The sequence below is a fragment of the Xiphophorus couchianus genome, chromosome 20, assembly GCF_001444195.1.
Source record: "Xiphophorus couchianus chromosome 20, X_couchianus-1.0, whole genome shotgun sequence".
In the NCBI taxonomy this organism is placed as follows: Eukaryota; Metazoa; Chordata; class Actinopteri; order Cyprinodontiformes; family Poeciliidae; genus Xiphophorus; species Xiphophorus couchianus.
The window spans coordinates 8,166,332-8,184,825 of NC_040247.1; the positions used below are offsets into that span (position 1 = coordinate 8,166,332).

General features: G+C 37.7%; 1 protein-coding gene across 1 annotated transcript; it reads right to left on the bottom strand.

The window, feature by feature from the left end:
- Positions 1 to 2,190: 2,190 nt before the first annotated feature.
- LOC114135981 (uncharacterized) lies at positions 2,191 to 18,182 on the bottom strand. The gene is made up of 6 exons (XM_028003714.1): positions 17,895 to 18,182; positions 13,977 to 14,200; positions 13,056 to 13,158; positions 12,452 to 12,547; positions 11,134 to 11,648; positions 2,191 to 9,090 (listed from the first exon to the last, which is right to left on the bottom strand). Exons 1-6 carry the CDS (start codon positions 17,934 to 17,936, stop codon positions 7,641 to 7,643), a joined length of 2,430 nt encoding a protein of 809 aa, XP_027859515.1. The 5' UTR covers positions 17,937 to 18,182; the 3' UTR covers positions 2,191 to 7,640.
- Between the last annotated feature and the right edge of the window lie 312 nt (positions 18,183 to 18,494).

Consider the following 18,494-nt stretch of genomic DNA (forward strand, 5'->3'; position numbering starts at 1 on the left):
TTTTTTGTGAATGTGGGAATGTTATAAAGAGTCAGTCGACTTTGTGGTGTCAAACTATTTCACACACTCATTATTCCAACACACATGCAAAATCAAACACTGAAAAGCTCATTTCTTAGTTTTGGGAGAACATAAAACTATTTTGTACCAATTAATCAACTTATATTACTTTTTATTGTTTATATTGTTTGGTCAATCTTATCTGAAATTTTAAAACACTTTATTCAACTAATTTGGTTGAAAATGTGCCAGTTTCAACCTGATCTGTTCACTTAGTGGACTTATTGCTTAAATCAGTTATTTATCTTTACTGCAACTTCTGCTTAGATTATTCCTATTTTTGATCTAGATGTTTTATATACTGAAATGTTCTTGGTGTGAGTAGTAGTTTCCCACACTCAGTCCTTCCAAGACTTGGTCAGTGAACTACAAAAGGACTTTCAGTGGAGCTCTTGTGGCAGATGCTGGTTATGTCTGTGACATCACAAACCATCTGGAGGGAAGCCAATTGATTGACTGTCCAAGCTTTCATAGTATAAGATCAATACAATTAAACTGACAGTCAGCAATCATCAACTTTTTACAATAAAAAAAGGTTTGCAATAAAAGAGTTTTGGATATTTTGTAAACTTCTATTTGCTTTTCTCTCTTCATTCAGATGGTTCAAATCTCCCATTTCTACTTTAAATAAAGATTTAAAGTAGGGATCAGAGCAGATGTCTCATGAAGTGTGCCAAGCACCACTCAAAAACTGTCAGCTACTGGTGTTACAAATTCATTTGAACTTTGACTTTCCTCTGCAGTGTTTCTAAATGTTTCTTTGAATGAAAAGTTTTCCCCAACTCTCCTGTTTAACTGATACATTTCAATGGGTAACACTGCAGAACTGTAGAGCAGTAAGTTTAAAGCGTGAAATGAATCTTTCCCTTCAGGCTTGACGTTAGATTAGGTGTGTTGGACTGCACATTGAAAATTAAAAAAAATAAATAAATAAATAAAGTAATAAATGTAGTTTTTTAACACAAGTTCAAGACACATGCAACATCAAAAAATGTTACTATATTTACAGAACAGCTAACATTGCACTGAACGGTCCACCTTTAAGGTAAAAGAAACAAATGCTTTCACATAGGATGAGCAAACAGTACATACAATTTAATGACTCCTTGAATTTTGGGAAATTTCCTTAAATTAATTTGTTTAACATTAAAGAGTAAAGATTGTTTGAATAACTATTTTTTTCTGTCAGAAAATGTCAAGTTGTGAAAAATTAACACAAAATAATCTTCAATTTTACATATTCCCATAAAATGCTAAAGAATCTAGAATCTAGACTCTAGATCAGGGGTGGGCAACTCCAGGCCTCGAGGGCCGGACTCCTGCAACTTTTAGATGCATCTCCACTTCAACACACCTGAGTCAAATAATGAGGTCATTAGCAGGACTCTGGAGAACCTGACTGCACTTGGGAGGTGATTCAGCTGCTGGATTCAAGTGTGTTGGACCAGGGAGACTTGCAAGAGTTGCAGGACACCGGCCCTCGAGGACCAGGATTGCCCACCCCTGCTCTAGATCTACAATCTCTGACCAACTATGATTTTTGTCAAAAGGGAATTCCCGTCTATTGATATATGCTATGTCCACCAGAGGACGCTGTTTGCTGGCCCAATGCCTAATTGATTCTGGTCTGGATTGTGGAGGAGAGAGATCAAAATATGAATGTATTAATGATCTCAAAGTGTTCAAAATACATCTTGTCTCAATACTTGTCAATGTTTCAACTATATGATATAGTTGAAACATGTATATATTACAAATAATCTTAACTGATTTAGAAATTGAGAAAAAGATTTTAAAATATATAATACTTAACTTTAAGTGCAGATAAATGTGACTAGCACAGAAATCTAAAGGTCACCAATTAATGCTACAGTTTAGGCTAAAAATATCCATGTCCAATTCTTTTTTAAATCAGTTTTTATTTACATTTTATTGAAATATTACACATTGAAAATGGTTAATGACCAGCTTTTGGAATGCTTCCACTGGTATTTAGATGGCTCATCTAGGGTGAAGTGTTTTTGAGTATGGAAGGCCTCCTTGTCATCTCCCTAATCTTTATCTCCACAGATTCTCAATCAGCGCTTTAAGATCAGAAATAGCGTGTAATATGAAAAACCCAAAACAGTGTCATAGCTAATTAAAATCTCTTTATTACAATCACATGTACATAATCATATTTCAAAAAGCTTGCCGTAGTGAAAAGTACCCTTGCACAGACAGATGGGGTTGGTGTTGCAGGCTGGATGGAGGGATTGTCAGATGGAGTAGAACAAGTGTTTTTCTTTCCCCAGCAGCAAGTGTCTCCGCTCCAGTGTGCTTTTAATTTCACATCACATGAGGACAGCAGCGCTATTTTCAGCCATCCGTGTCCTTGTGTAACGTAAGCAAAGAGGGTGAAGGGGGGTGGGCGGTTAGAAAAATTTCTCTCTTCGTCATCCATTATTCAGACTGCTTGAATTACAACTGAGAGAGAAAAGAACATGGGAATAAACACAGTGGATGTAAGGGTCTAAGTCTTTACTCACTGAGTGCTGTTCAATCAACCACCCGGGTTTTTGTTTTTCTTAAAATAAATGGATAAAAATCAAATGTTAATGCAACCTAAAAATAGATAGCTTACACAAAGGCTGGAAGAAGGGCCATGTTAGATGGAATGAACTCAATCCAGAGATGACAGTAAAATAACCTGGAGCCACTGTTCACTCACAATTTGCTTGTCTGGTGACTCTTTCAGGTATTTAGCAAACAGTTCCCTTCACACACACTTTGTAAAGATGTGGGAAAAACCTTAAAATAAATATTAGTAAAGCGGTACAATCTCATATTAAAACATTTTGAAAAATTCAAATCTTTAATTTAAGTACATTTAACCTGAAGGTCAAAAATCCCATGCTAAGAAATGTTTGTCTTTTTTAAGAAAACAACAGCACCAAAATTATTGGCATCCTTAAAATTACTTTTGACTTCCTATTTTTCTGGGATATAAATATGAAGTGGAACACAGATTCTCTTAAGTCACTCTTCAAAATAGCAGATGTGTGGGAATTTTTACAAGCTAGTAATTGTTTTAAGAAAATCACTGCTTGACTTTCAAACATGGCCGCCACCACGTTTCTAACAATTTATCTAAGGTGTACACATTTTTACCAAGGTGTGAGTGAACATGGAGCTTAGGTTATTTAAAATAAAAGGAGAATAAAGAATAAATGGATTCCACTTGTTTGTCGCTCAATTTTAGGAACAGATGACATATGAATGAATGAAAGAATGAATTGGGGAATATTTGTGGAATAAAATATACAGTCATATTCAATGAATTAGAATATGTGTGCCAATGAGGCTCATGAGATTAAAAACTTTAAAAAAAAATAACCATTCTATATTAAAGATCTTTTTTAGAGGTCCGATGTAATATTCTAATCTTAAATGCTGTGTTTTTATCATCTGTAAGCAGAAGATCATAATAATTAACAGAAACAATTATTTAATTAAATATGACTATACATCATCATTGTTGATGGATGTTTCCTCACCCGCTGGCGGATTTAGATTTAAAATAGATTTTTATTTAAACAAGAAGGGTTTTTCTAATTGGAAATAGCACTGACATTTACAAAAAAAAAATAAGTTGGGGAGGGTAACATTTCTGGGGAAAATATCTAGTTTTGTTTTCATTTTGTCAAGAAATGCTGTGTATAAAAAACTATACTCTATACCCTAAAAAACTATACCAATGGGTGAATGTTTTGGTCAAATTCAAACATAACTAAATCTGCCAGTCATATGAAAAATTATTAACCTAACCATAAACAAAAAGATTTACCCTCACAAAGTGTGTACCTTCTTTCTTTTAGCATTATGTTTAAATGACTGATCTGTTCAGAAAGAGATTTGTGTTGCAGCTTCACATACTGCACAAGAGGTTGTGTGAAGTTTTCTTTGTAATGGTTATGCAACAAATAGAAAAAAAGTAGCAAATATAACAGTTTCACAAAAGCAAGGACAATGAAGTGACACAATCTAGCTTTTTGTAGCTAAAGTTGGCAGCAAGAACAATGTCAAATATAAGTTAAATTGTTTGAAATTGACTTCACTTGCAGATTTCTGACAAATTTTCCAGAAAAAGAAGATAGCATCTCATATATCTACTGTATATTCCCTGGGACATGGCTTCAAACCATCTGTTTCATCATGCAATCATGTCATAAATTTAGACATCTTCCAAAATCTTGAAAAAAAAAAAGGGTAAAAAAAGCTGAATTTTTGCCCATGTTCTCTTTTCCATTACTATCATAAAGTAGCTAATATCCAAAGATGGAGAGAATAAATAAAAACATAATCAACCTCATTTAAAACAGTCAGATGCACAAAATCTTTCAAAATCATACCTGAAAACTAGAATTTCTCTTTACATTGGACAACCTATGGAGAGCACACTTAAGTTTTAGAAACAAACAAAAATACCATCTATGAACAAGGACATATGATGTTTTAAATATTCTGATGATACAATTTTTATCCCTGTGCTGTATATACAGCCTCCACAACACAGCTATAAGTCTACAGAATCACATGATAAACCACTGGAGGCATCAGATGGCACCATCATATACTCAAACTCTACCCTCAGTCGCACTGTGTGACAAAATATGTACATGTCTTAATGACACAAAACAACAGTAAATTCAATTTCAAAAATCCATTTAAAGAGACAATAATATTTATATAGTGTGTTCTCGTCATAAGAAAAGTAAATGAAAATATCACTAGCTTTTAAATGACTTAACTAGCATTAAAAGATTTAAAGATCATTAAAACTGTCCACGTTTGTTTTGAAACCATCACAAGAAAAATATTGAAATATGTCCAACACAACCACAATAAACTACTTTTTTCCTTCATAAATCACTGATAGTTTATAAAGAAAACATCAACAAACACTGTCATTCTATCTACATTTGTTCCACTGGCCTAAGTCCCTGGTACAGAAAGGTAGGGAAAACCTTTTATATAAAAATGATGTGCAAAACGTTTTTTTCTTCTTAGGTCCTTCCCATGGAAAACACTGTAAATATCTGTATGTCCTAGCTGTTGCCACTGCAAACTCCCAAGATTACTGTGCACTTGTGGTGTCTTATCACTTTGTGCATCCGTTTTGATTTAGAACAAATTACTGCATTCGCTCAAAAGCCGACACCATTGTTACCTTGATAAAACTAACTTGAGGTATTATTGCACTTGTTCCTGAACTGCGGACCTGTCACCAGCTTGAAGTGGAATGTCTCTGGAGCTCCTCCTGCAGAGCAGACGCTGCGGACATCAGCACATCCTCCCATATGTAAGGTCTATCAGAGTTCTACCGTCCTTTCTCAAAAACCCCTTCTCCTCAGTCACTGCCACTCAGGATTTGAGTAAACATGCATAAACAGTTTTATGCGTAGATCTGTAAACATCCTGCTGATTTTAAAATTCCTGGCAGTAAAGTAGACTAACTATTCAATGCTGCATTCATGTCTTTGAATTAACAGTTTTCTATTCAAGTAGAAATATTCAATAAAATATTAGTGGTATGTAGTTATTTTTCTAATTCTACCAGATTCCAGTCCAGTTGCAGCAGTGTATTTAGTTTTAAATTGCTGGTAAAAGACGCTGGTTGCTGAAAATAGCAGGAGCAGCAAGCGACATGATAATTATAATATTAACAATTAACGCTACTAATAGTGCAGTCCTGGTAATTATCTGAACATTTAAATCAGTCCTGACAGTAGATTCTAATTAGAGATAAATAAAAATAGTGATCGGTATAACACTACTTTTTCTAATGAGTGCTTTGACTCTAAATCACTTAATTAGGTTTCTTAAAGTGGGGAATATGCATGTAGATTGGTTTGAAATTAAGTAACATGAGTGCAGCATAAAGTCCTGACCAAGCACTGCAACATATGATTTAACAGATTAAAGTTGAGCATCAAATCTTCTACATGAAAAACTGTTGCTTACCACTAATTCACACACTTTTATTTTTGTTGCACAAAATCATACTGATTATTTTTAAACAAACTGTTACTATCTCAAAAAAGATAACATTTTCAAGATTTTGTATCAAATCTCCAAGTTGTCATTGTCTGCGTTGCTACAGTTTATTTGTATCTTTGCCATTGATATAAAAGGAATTTGTAATTTGTTTTAAGTGCACAGACAAGAAAAATACACCTAGAATAGTATTGCTCTCCAAATATCCCATGGCCCGTTAGAGGTTCAAACCCAAATATTTGTAAATGTTTAAAAAATTCAGTAAAATATACTTAGCATTGGATGTAGCATGAATCACATGGCGCAAACACACACCAGCTCATATGACCTTGCTCATTTGTTTGTCATTTCAAGCGTCATGCACTGACTCACACATTTTGTCCGGAGTGCTGTACAGTGGTCACACACCCACACGTAAAGCTATCAATTGAGGTGAAGCAAAGCAATGAGAGTAAAGTTTACCCTTTCAGACATATTTGCTAACAGAACAATACAACAATTGTGTGAAGCATCATGCTTCCTGTCTTCCACAGAGAGATTAGAGAATGGATGTCAGTTTGTACTTCAGATAGTGGAAGTAATTAGTTAATAAATAAAGTCCCCTAAAATTTTACTAGCAGCTCATAATCCACTAAAAATGTCACCGGAAAAATATTTGACAATCTGAAAACAGTCAAGCAATGATGGTTCTTGCATTAATTGAGCCCTGGGGAAGCCTGTCTATCTACACCTCACATCAACCCCCCACTGCTGGATAGAGTTGTATAGTTTATAGAAATCTAACAATCCTACTAATTTTGTAAAGCAAACATTCAACAAACTGTGTTTCAAAGAGTTTGCATCAGGGTAGAGTAACAGTCCAGGTTTTTTAATATTGTAAACTTTACATAAATAGCCTTTTAATTTTGCTCTATATTGAAAGCTGGGAATCAGACACCAACCAGAATTATCAACTTCTGCACTGCTCATTAACTGTACATGCAAAAATCAATATAAATCTGGTTTGATTAGAACTGACATGCTTTTTTGTTGTTAGGTGCTCCTGACCCCACACAACTCAGTGCCCAGTGCCTGGGCATTGAACCACATCACAATTATCAGCCATACTCTCATGGGGTTATTGGGGGATATTGAAGTGCAGTGGGAAAAAAACTGAATTGAGGGTGGCTGTCAGACTTTTGGTATTTCCTGTTTTAAAAACGGTATTATAAACCCACTGATGATTCCAAACATGTCTAATTGAAGTGACGCAAGAAACCCAAGACAGATTTATATTTTCAGTTCCATTGGGTGAAAGACACCTGCCTGGAATATACTGAAGAGACATTGGTGATTTTCTTTCACATTGTTTGTTTTCACTCCAAGTCTAAGGGGCCCTTCCACCAATCCCAAAATTTCTTTCTCTACTAGATGCCTACTTCAGCTGACATCCATGTTCTTGTCTAACTCTGAGAAAGACGGAACAGGCAGATTCACATAATATTATATCATTAGTTTAACATCACACACACTCAGAGGTTAAACAAGAGATTGTGTTTGTCCAGTTAGACAGTGGTGACTGTCAACAGGGAGCTTGGACACAACATGTCCTCCTGGTTGTCCAACCTGGTCCCATGAGTCAGCAGCTCCTCTACGGTTGTCCAGTCATCCAACAGCTTTCTGTTCCTCAGACGACTCAGCTTCCGTTGACTCAGCTCCAGGACAGTTTTGCATCGCCCCTCAGCAAAAGGTCCAACTCCCCTGCTTTCTATTAAGCCTCCATCTCCTATAGATGCTGCTCCCCGGCTAACGGCTTCTCGTAAAGGCCCGCCTCTGGCCAACAGCTGTTGCTGCTTTTGCTCCCGAGCCAACAGGAAGTGTTCTCTCCTCTCTGTTCTACTCCAGTAGCGACCCAGCAGCATGTCAGTGTTGGTCTCTTCATCAGTGCTCATTCCACTTCGTTCATCTGCCAGCTGATGAGCTCGATCTCTGAGCAACTGGCTCCTTGTGACTCGTGAGGTTGTGTTAGGCCTAGAGCTTGGGTTTGGTTTTGCCTGCAGACCGGAACCGACATTATGACTTGAGTTCACATTTATGTGTCCATTTTTTGCCTCACATTCAGCAGCAGTTCCAACCCCTGTGTGGCCCTCTAAAGTGCTGTAGAGACCTCTACCTCCTCCACCGCCATAGGACTGGCGACTGGCCGGCTTTGGCCAGGTGTCGTTGACGTCTCCAGCCTGGAGTGGGAGGATATGACTCTGGAGGTGCTGCTGTTCTCTAGATCTGCTCCTTTCCAGCTCCAGCTGCCTTTCTCTTTCCTTCTCCTCCTGAAGCTTTGTCTCTCTTTCCCTCTCCCTCTCTCTTTCAATTTCTCTTTCCCTTTCAATCTCCTTTTCCTTTTGTAGTTGTCTCTTTTGTTCCAGTTCCCTCTCCATCTCCCTCTCTCTTTCTGCCATCGCTGGCTCAGGCATTAAGCTTCTATCTTGAGTGTGCCACCAGTCATTTTGTGTGATCTGACCACCCGAGTTGTCATAGCATCGCTCACTGGTGTTGGTGCCCCTGACGTGTCCCATAGCAGCTGGGTGTTGTTGGGGTGATAGGGCCATGCCTGTTGGGTGGGAAGCCATCACACCAGCATCTAGCTCACCTTCCTCTGGCAGGCCTGGTGGAAGGACGTTGTGTGGTGTGACACCTCCGCAGTAGTGCAGAGTTGCAGCACAATAGGAAGGTGATGCTGGGTGGCTAGCCCGGCGGCGGTATTCCTGTGGAGGCGGTCGATGGTGTAGAGTTCTGCTCCTCCTCAGCATGCCTACTGAGCTTGAACCCTGGTGGTTATACTGCTGCTGCATGGGTATTTGTGGTCTTCGATGGCTGGAGGGTGTGCTGCAGGTGGATAGGACCGGTGCATTTATACGTGGGACTGCGGCGTGAGAGGGGTTGAAGAGAGCTCCACTGCTAGAGCTGTGCCGGTTCAGACAGGGTCGGTCAGCTTTATGGAACTGGACCGATGAAACCCTGGAAATAAAATTGTTCTAGTTAACTGATGCAACAACATGTGCAGCTGAAATCATGCTTCCATACACATCATAAAAAGACATAACCATTTCTTTAACTATCACCAACAACACTGAATCAGAAAGAAAAAAAAAATCTGTTGGAATTACTGACATTTGTATTTGTGAAATTAAAATTAATGAAAGGGATTTCTCTTTAGAAATTAATTTATTTTCTTTAAAATCTGAAGTTTACATGCACTAAGGTCTATGGCTTTAAAGCTGCAGTATGTGACTTTTTGATGAAACTATCACTGTGTCGTGACAGTATCGGTGAAAAAAACTGAGCTCCTATGCTTTCTCTGAGTTCTCCCAGTGGTAACTAGAAACAACCAATCTGAGCCAGGAGGCGGTTCTTAGTGCTGTCAATCAGACCTCCTACTGGCTTTGATTGGTTACTTTTGGTCTGGAGTAGTACATTTCTTCAGACAGCAATAGTAGTTCAAGGAGGAGTATGACCATTTGTATGGCAGTATATTATGAGACCGATTATCTGTCTTATAACATACTGTCACGACACAGTGACAATTTTAGCAAAATAAAGAAAGAGTGGATATATATATTCTTTATAAAGTTTCATACTGCACCTTTAAACAACTTGGGAAAGCTTGTTGTCTGACAATAAGTTAAAAACAAGATATTTGTATTGTGTTATTTCAGAAAAATATGAAAGAAAGTTTTTGTATTACTTTATTCAAAGTATTAGGTTTACCTGTATTTCTTTAGTATTTTGGTAACTAATTACTTTTGAACTGTATGACTGGAGTCAAATGTTTTGACTATCCATTCTGAAGCTTCTAAAAACAGTATGTTAGAATTTTGGCTCATTCCTCCTGACAGAACTGTTTGCACTCACCATTTGAGTTCTGTCCACACATTTTCTATGAGTTTTTATGAGATCAACATGATGGCTTTTTGGCTTAAGGTTAAGCCAAAACAGCAACTTTCTTGTCTTAAAGTTGCTTTATAACTTAATTAGAGGCAAATGGAAATAAATTTGAATGAGCAGAATAATTCTGGTCATTAATAAAATAGATTCTGCTCTATTTATTTGGAAAACAATGCCAGTGTAAATAGAGGGGCTCATGAATCATTACAATTTTAATATGCACAAGTCCTTCCGGTAGGCTCCCTAACACTTATTTAAATATAATGTTACTTTTAAACAAGGCAGCCAATTAACTAATGAATAGTAAAGGACGGTTTTAGTGATGGACAAAATGAAGCCATAGTTTTAAACACAGGTAACTGAAGGAAAGTTCTATTTTTAGAACAACCACCAATGCGCTGCAAGGCAGGTTGTCCAAAAAATAACTGCATGCATGTATGAGCACAGATTTGATATGACAGAATACACAGAGCAAATAAATGCATAAATCTAACATAGGATTACTGAAAAGTCATGATTATAAATGCTAAAAGAGGTGATGGTTATAATAATTTATGAAAAGTGTGATGACTCATATGTGAAAACCTTTGAGTTGGTGAGCAGAAAAAGAAACAAAACACAAACAACTGATTGAAAAATTTACAGAACCTGACTATTGCTTTGTATGTATATAAAAAAATAATATTTTGGGATAAAAAGTATGAGTGTGGTAATTGTAATTATTTACCACTAAGTAACACTTCAGATGAGGGCAAATACAATATTAAAAACACAAGACTCATTCCTGAAGCCATTCTCACTCTAAGGCAAATTTCTATAGTGAAGTATAATTTTATGGTTTCAAAAATGAGCACAACACTTTCTGTTCTTTCTTTATTTCAAATTTATAAAACAAGTTTGACAGAATTGTCTTTTGCAGCTCATAAACACTGTTACCAGCCTGTCTCCGGTGTGGGGTTTCAAATGATTTCCATGTGATTCACAATTTTAAAAAAAAAAATTTTTAATCATAATGGATAAGACTCTTATCCATTATGAGATAAGATAATTATTAATTAAGATGAATCTTAATTAAGATTAATGTTACTAATCAATTAAATATTTTTTCCAAATTACCTGAAAAGTCCACGAGGCTGGACGTCCATGACTGACCCACCTCCATCCTCCATCCCATGTTGCAGGTGCTGACATGGGGGCTGCATCGTCAGGGCCTCTGGTATCGACTCGAGCAGCTCTCTGTGGCTCTTGGGGCAGCTGTCACGCCTCTCGCGTCTCTCGCATGGTTCACCCTGATGTTGCATCCTGGCATTGTACAGACGCATCCTCTTCTCTAGGAGCCTTTGGAAGTGTCTGAACTCCCCGGTGCTAACACTGTAGAAGCCTGAATCGCTGAGCTCCGAGGAGATGAAAGACTCTGAGGACGGAGAGCCTCCACCTCCGAACCCCCCGCACCCAGCAGTGGCAAAGTTTCCATGGGGATGACAGTCTTCCAGACCTCCCTCCTCTGTCTCCAGCCCTGAGAGATCACCCTGATGGAGGGAGCCATCTGTCCAGCCCAGACCACTGTCCAGCTCATGATGAAGGGGCATGTAACCCAATGGCTTCTCCAAGATGAAGTCCTCATCATCAGTCTACAAGACAAGAGATGCTCATTCTAAAGGACAGTTCACAAACAGGCAAATCAGAAGCTAAAAATAACTGCATGTTGCATGTATATTTCCTCAATACAAACTGGATGAGTGTGTGGAACAATAGGATGCCAAAAACTCATAAACAACGACTCCAATAATCAACATGTTTTTTAAGAATCCAACACTCCTTGTGTTGTCTAATCTCCAGCCTATAAATTCTTACAATTTTTTTTGTTCTAGTTTTAAAGAGATTATATATTAAAACATTTTAAAGTACCACTTCATTGTTGTCACACAGTTAAAAATTAACAGGACAGCTGTTGAAGGTTTTAATTGCATCTCACACTCCCAAGCAGTGGTGTCAGTTCTCAGGGGCCATGTTTTAATTCTTCCCCTAATTCAACACACCTGAATCAAATGATAGTTCATTAGCAGGCTTCTGGGGAACTTTATAACATGCTGTGAAGGTAGTTTGACCATTTGAACCGCTATTTGAAAAGAAACATCTAAAACCAGCAGGATACTGGACCTAGAGGACAGGGGCTGGACATTTTCCACACCCTAATTTTATATGTGAAATTGAGGAGTTGTATGTTAAGTGTCATTACACATGCTCACAACTGTTTTGATTCTACAATTTTAGAATCAACCAATTGTGATTCTAAAATCACAATCACAATAAAAGCTTTATTGAACATCGAATGCAGAGTTTACACCTGGTGGTTGAAAAGGGATATTGGTTTCGGAATAGAATGGAGACTGTGAGTAGGAAATGTTACTAAAAGAGGTAAGATTGTAGATACCTGGCTGTGGCAGGTTGTTGGTTCATCTGAATCAGGATTGCAACATCCCATCAGGCAATTTTTCCTTTTTTGTCGACGTCTGGCGAGTTCAAGATCCTAAAGAATTTATGCAGTGGAAAATTGGAAATAATTAATGGAATAAACATAAAGAGTATTTTTCTAGGCTTATTTGACTATGTAACACTTTCATACACTATTTGTAAAAAGCTCTTCAAGAAATATTTAATCAGAATTCTCTTTTTCTATGGAAACAGTGAGTAAGAAAGCTAATAGCCAATATAAAATTGCAGCTGGAAGTCCAGCAAACCTTGATTGTATAAGGTATTGATTCAAATTACTTGAATAAATATGCATACCACACTTTTTTATTCCTTTTCTGAATAGGTTTTAAGACCATGTCTTTTTTCCACTCATCAGTCATGTGTTACTGTGTGTTGGTCTAACAAATAAAATCCCAGTTATACACACCTTTGTGATAGTTTTGCAAGGTGCTGTAGAAGATTTCCATCATTGCTTTGATTTCTTTTTATTTTATCCAAGCTGATAAAATGCAGCATATGTTCACATCAATGTTTATTTCTTAGAGCTTTTATTAACTGTTCACCTGATGGTTGATTTCCACAGTGTCCCGTGGGGAGCTAGACATATAGCTGTACCGTCCTCCATCACAGTGATCTTGTGGCAGAGACAGATGGCCATAATAATGTCTGAGAAAAAACAAGATGAACATTTTAGCAGCTTTTGAGACAGTTTTACAATTATGTATGTCTTTTGAAAGGTTACAGCCTATGAAATGAATCCCAAAACAATCAAACAGTCCTAAATAAATGTAAATACCAGAGCTTTTGCAATCACAGGATAATAGAGAGTAGTTTGCTCTGGCTGGTTACCTGTAATTTACATAACTAGTACCCAAATGTTTTGGAAAAAGATATTTTATTGGATATCTTAATCAAAGTGATTGGTGGTTGTCATTCAGTGAAATAAAGTCATTTAAAGCATAATAAATAAATAAATAAATAAAGCCATAATTTAACAGTTTTTATGGATTTTTTTTACTAACATGCAGGCCATTATTTCATTACATATGTTGTGCTTGTGCATGTGTAGGCCTGTCACAATAATCAGTAAATCAATTAATTGCATTATAAATTAAAACAAACTCATTAATTTCCATTGGTATAATTTATTGTTTATCTCTTTTTTCTCTATTACTACCAAAAACTGGATGATATAAGTTTTCAGTTTGGTGCTTTGATCTCTACTAGCCCTTATTTTGAAGGACAATTTTGTTTACAAAGACTTCAAAATTAATTTTATTTGTTGTTTTACGTATTTTGTCTTCCAGCTCCAGTGTTAAATGTTCATTAGAATTTAAAGTTCACTGATCTTTTAGAATGTGTTCCTGTATTATTATTTTTGCCATTACCATTATAATACTTAACAATGGTATCAAAACAGCAATATTACCGTTTATCACAATAACTTCTGGAGCAATTTATCACAGGCCTATGCATGTGCTTACCTGTCTGGGTAGGAGGGACTAGATGTGTTAATTCCCGCCCCCCTCATTGGAAGAGGTAGGTTGAGGTGCTGCAGGTTGAGCGGCAGGGGTTCCCAGGATCCCCTGTCTCCCTCATTGCCCCGCCTCCTCTGGCCCTTGATCTGCAAGGTGATGGGGCGCTGACTCGCAGCAATAATCCTCAAAGCATCCCGCTGGCTTAGGTGTGCTAGACTCCGCCCACTCATCTGAATCAAGTGAACAAACATAGATAGGATATGATGATGGAATGCACATGGCCTTTCCTGGAGGATGATTTAATCATTTTGCTTCAACCAGAGACACACATGAATGAAACTCCAATTGTCACTCTTTTCTTATGATAAATGTGCTATGAATTTATCATAAAATATGATAAATACATAGCCTTTGATAAATGTACCATTATTTTCCTGTGCCAGATAGCTTTGATAATCCTAACTTAAATACATTTGGCCAATCAACTTTTTTTCCAAACAAGGTAAATCATTTTAAAACAAACTTTTACATATACTGCAGTGAAATTATTACCATATATGGAGTGATTACTTGGCATAGATGTATTTTTATATAGTTTTGGTAGTTACAGAAATTTGATGGTGTGCCCCAAGTGGAGGAGTTTAAGTATCTCGGAATCTTGTTCACAAATGAGGGAAGAAGGTAGCGGGAGATCGACAGACTGATTGGCGCAGCGTCTGCATTGAAGCGGACACTGTACTGGCTGTTGTGGTGAAAAGAGAGCTGAGTCAAAAAGCGAAGCTCTCGATTTACCTGTCGATTTACGTTCCTACCCTCATCTATGATCATGAGCTTTGGATCATGACAGAAAGAACAAAGTCACAGATAAAGCGACCAAAATGGGTTTTCTGCGTTGGGTGTCTGGGCTCTCCGTTAGAGATAGGGTGAGACACTCTGTCATCCAGGAGGGACTCAGAATAGAACTGCTACTTCTTCACGTCGAGTGGAGCCAGATGACTCAGGCATCTGGTCAGGATGCCTCTTGGTCGCCTCCATGGTGAGGTGTTCTGGGCATGTCCCACTGGGAGGAGGTCCCGGGGAAGACCCAGGACACAGTGGAGGGACTATGTTTCTCAGCTGGCCTGGAAACGCCTTGGGATTCCCTCGGAGGAGCTGGAACAAATGGCTGGGATGGATGGATGGTGTATTGTAAAAAGTAACTCTATCAAAAGAACTTTTAAAATTGTTGTGTAGCCACTGTTAATGTGGCAACACTGAAGAATGAAGTGACTTAAGAATGAAGAATGAAGTGATTCAGCTACACAGAAAATGTTGATGAGGTTCATAGCCTTTGAGGGGTCAAATTTGATTTTGCCTATAAAATCAACATTTGGAAGCACTTATTATCTTGAATCTTACTCACAATCTTGGCTTAAATGAAGAACATTTCACAAGGTTGATGTATAGGGCACACCCCACAGTTTTAATTTCTGCAACATTTAACCTTAGCAGAGTCAGAAGTCACACCATCAAAACAATAGTCAACAACAGTTAATAAATGTATTTGGCATGTCGTTTTTATGCCCTCTGTCATATTTTGTCACTAAATAAACCAGTAACTGTTCTCTTTAAAGTTTTCCACAGCAGCAAAGGCATCTTTTCTCATGGAAAAATATTAGGAAGCATGAACTGGAACTTAAAGAATCTAATTTGATTAAATTTCAATCAGTAATCTCATCTTTTTTCATTGGCAAGCTCAAAAACTAAATTAAACTCCACATTTACAGTGTGGGGTATAATTTCATATTAGAATATGAGAATGACAAAAATAATATCAGACAGTAAGAAACTGAATGTTGAAAATTAAGTGAATGGAAACAAATACATTTTTCTTCACTAAAAACAGCAGTGATTGGAATCTTAACTCATTTTTTCTTTATTTGAGCTTCCAGTTCAGCAAGCAGAGATTTATGTAACAATAATAACAGATCTTTATGCCAAGATATCATGTACAGGGTGCCAGTCTTTGTTTGAAGAAACATTTTTAAATATAATTACATAACTAGATGCTAATTTGGAGGCTCAGGCAGGAATAGTTGACAAGTACAGAAGCCAGAATGTAATGCTTTCTACTCACATGCAGGTTGATTGTTTTGAATAACAAATTGAGTAAACTTGAGAGAGTTATGACTAATCACATGAGTAAAACTATTCAACACAAAAACAGTGCTGCAAAAAATAATTGCCCCTATTTTTGAAGGGTCAAACTCTGGAAGATTTTAATATTAACAGTGGTTCTGAAAAAAGCTGGAAAAAGAAAAAAAATATAAGGGACCTGCAATACTTAGAGAATCAATTTAGGTCAGAAAATGTACAGCCAGTTGCATCAGTAAGGGAACAGTAAGATCTTACCTGTAGTTGAATACTACAGGTAAGATCTGTAGTAATTTAAAAAACTAAATTATTGTTGTTGACTTCCAGGTGTAAACAGAATTTTTCTTCTGTTTATTTAGACTTGCACTCATTGTGAAGCTGAAAAAATACACTCTGGTGTGTTACTTTCTACAATATCTTTGATGGCACCGCCTAAGTGGGTACCAACACATCCATATATGGCATTGCTTTGGTACATTTTGCTCCCAAAGCCAATTAAAATTGTTGCTGCTGCATGCAATATTTGTCCATAACATTTTGAGAATGTTGTAGGTAAAATACCCTGCATTTCTGCAATCAGCTTGTTCTGGACTCAAAGATGAAGGCCGAATAAAGCAGATAACTGCACGTTGCACATCACAGTTCTGTGTGTGTGGTCTGAATCAAGTAAAGAAAAATATGAGGTGATTCTTGCACTTTTTTTTCAAAAAAGGACAAAACACCCTCTGAGAAACTGCACATAATCTTAATCCTTCATTTATCTTCCAAAATTTTATGACTTCTGTGTGTTGCCTTCACACAATGTAAATACTAATTTTGGCAGTTCCCATTGAAATTATGTCTACTTGGCTTCATAACAAATTTATCCCAGGAACAACTGCTATGAACAGAGTGGGGGATGCAGCTTAACTAATGTCCAGATGCTGCTCAGTGGCATCATGGGATTCACTGAGGAATTATTCCACTTCGGTAATGGATTGTGGGAATCCAGGATCCATCGACGCCACTGTGCATTTTTTGGAATGCAAGCTGCCATTTTGAAGGCAGCGTTCATTCCATCATCCTTTTTTGTTATTATCTTAATGGTTTGAATACAATATATGTTGCAAACTGGCAAAATCATAAGACACAACTGGGCAGCAAAATTCTGTTTCTCTCTGACAGATGGTTGGATTAGGGACACCTGGGCAGCCACACCGTGTTCATCAAACATGACAAATATGAGTATGTCTCTGTATATCTGCAGTGAGGTGTGTTACTTCTGAAAAGCAGCATAACCCTTATTCTGCTTGCTACATATCAGTGCATGCAGCTCAAAAGCCAGGGAATTAGACGCAAGAACAGCATTGTTAACTCCAGTGCATCAGAACCATGAGTCACCCTCCGCTACATTCAGCTACACACAGACACACACGGAGACGCACACACAAAATGCATACAGCGTGAGCAAAGGAGCACAAAATGGCACCTGTATGTAAAGACGGAGGATGGCAGCAGAATGAGTGGGATTCTTTGGGAGGTGTCAGTGACACAAATGAGACAAAATCTAACAGAACTTTTTAAAGAAATGGCATGAACAACTTAACGTTGTGTTTAATGGTCTCACATTCAAATGCAAAATCCTGCAGAAATCCCAATGCCTACTTTGAGTCTCATTAAATGCACACATACTGGCACATCCACAAGCAAAATAGACAAGCACTAGTGACTCCATTTTATCTAATTCAAATGAGAGCTAATTAAAAATACACAGCAGGATTTCTAGCAGTCAGGCAGTTTTTAATGGCTTACCGTTTGGTCACCCATCCATGGTCCAGAGAGCCAACAGCCCATCTCCACAGCAACAGAAGGCAGCTGCCGAGGGTTTTGGTAAAATCAGCGGCTCTGCTGGTTCCCTTCAGCAGATCGCCTCTTCTGCCTCCTCCTCTTCCTCCGCCTTACAATCTCTCTCTTTTTTCTCTCTCTCTCTCTAATCACAATGCCTTTTCCCCTGCTATTTTAATTCTGCACAACAACAGAGGCGCGACATGCATGCATGGCAGCGCTGCAGTCATAAAAAATATGCGCAGGCTGACAGTGCGTTCAGAGATGGAGAGGAAAACACACAGCAAGGATGCTGTCTGATTGGTGTCCTTTAAAGAGTCATCAGCCAATCACATGCACTGTTCTCCTTGTGGAGGTTTTCCTCTGTCTGAAACTCCTCAGCAAAGCTTCATCCAAGAGGCAGCCTCCACTGCAGTGATACACTCAGCAGCAGGGGAAACACGCTATCAAACTATCCATCTTCTAGCTGCTCAGCTAGGATCTCCCCCTAGCAGATGCATGCTGGGAGATGGAGTGAAGACATTGTGGCTCGCTCTTGCGTATCAGAATCAACCGGAAAGAGTTTTT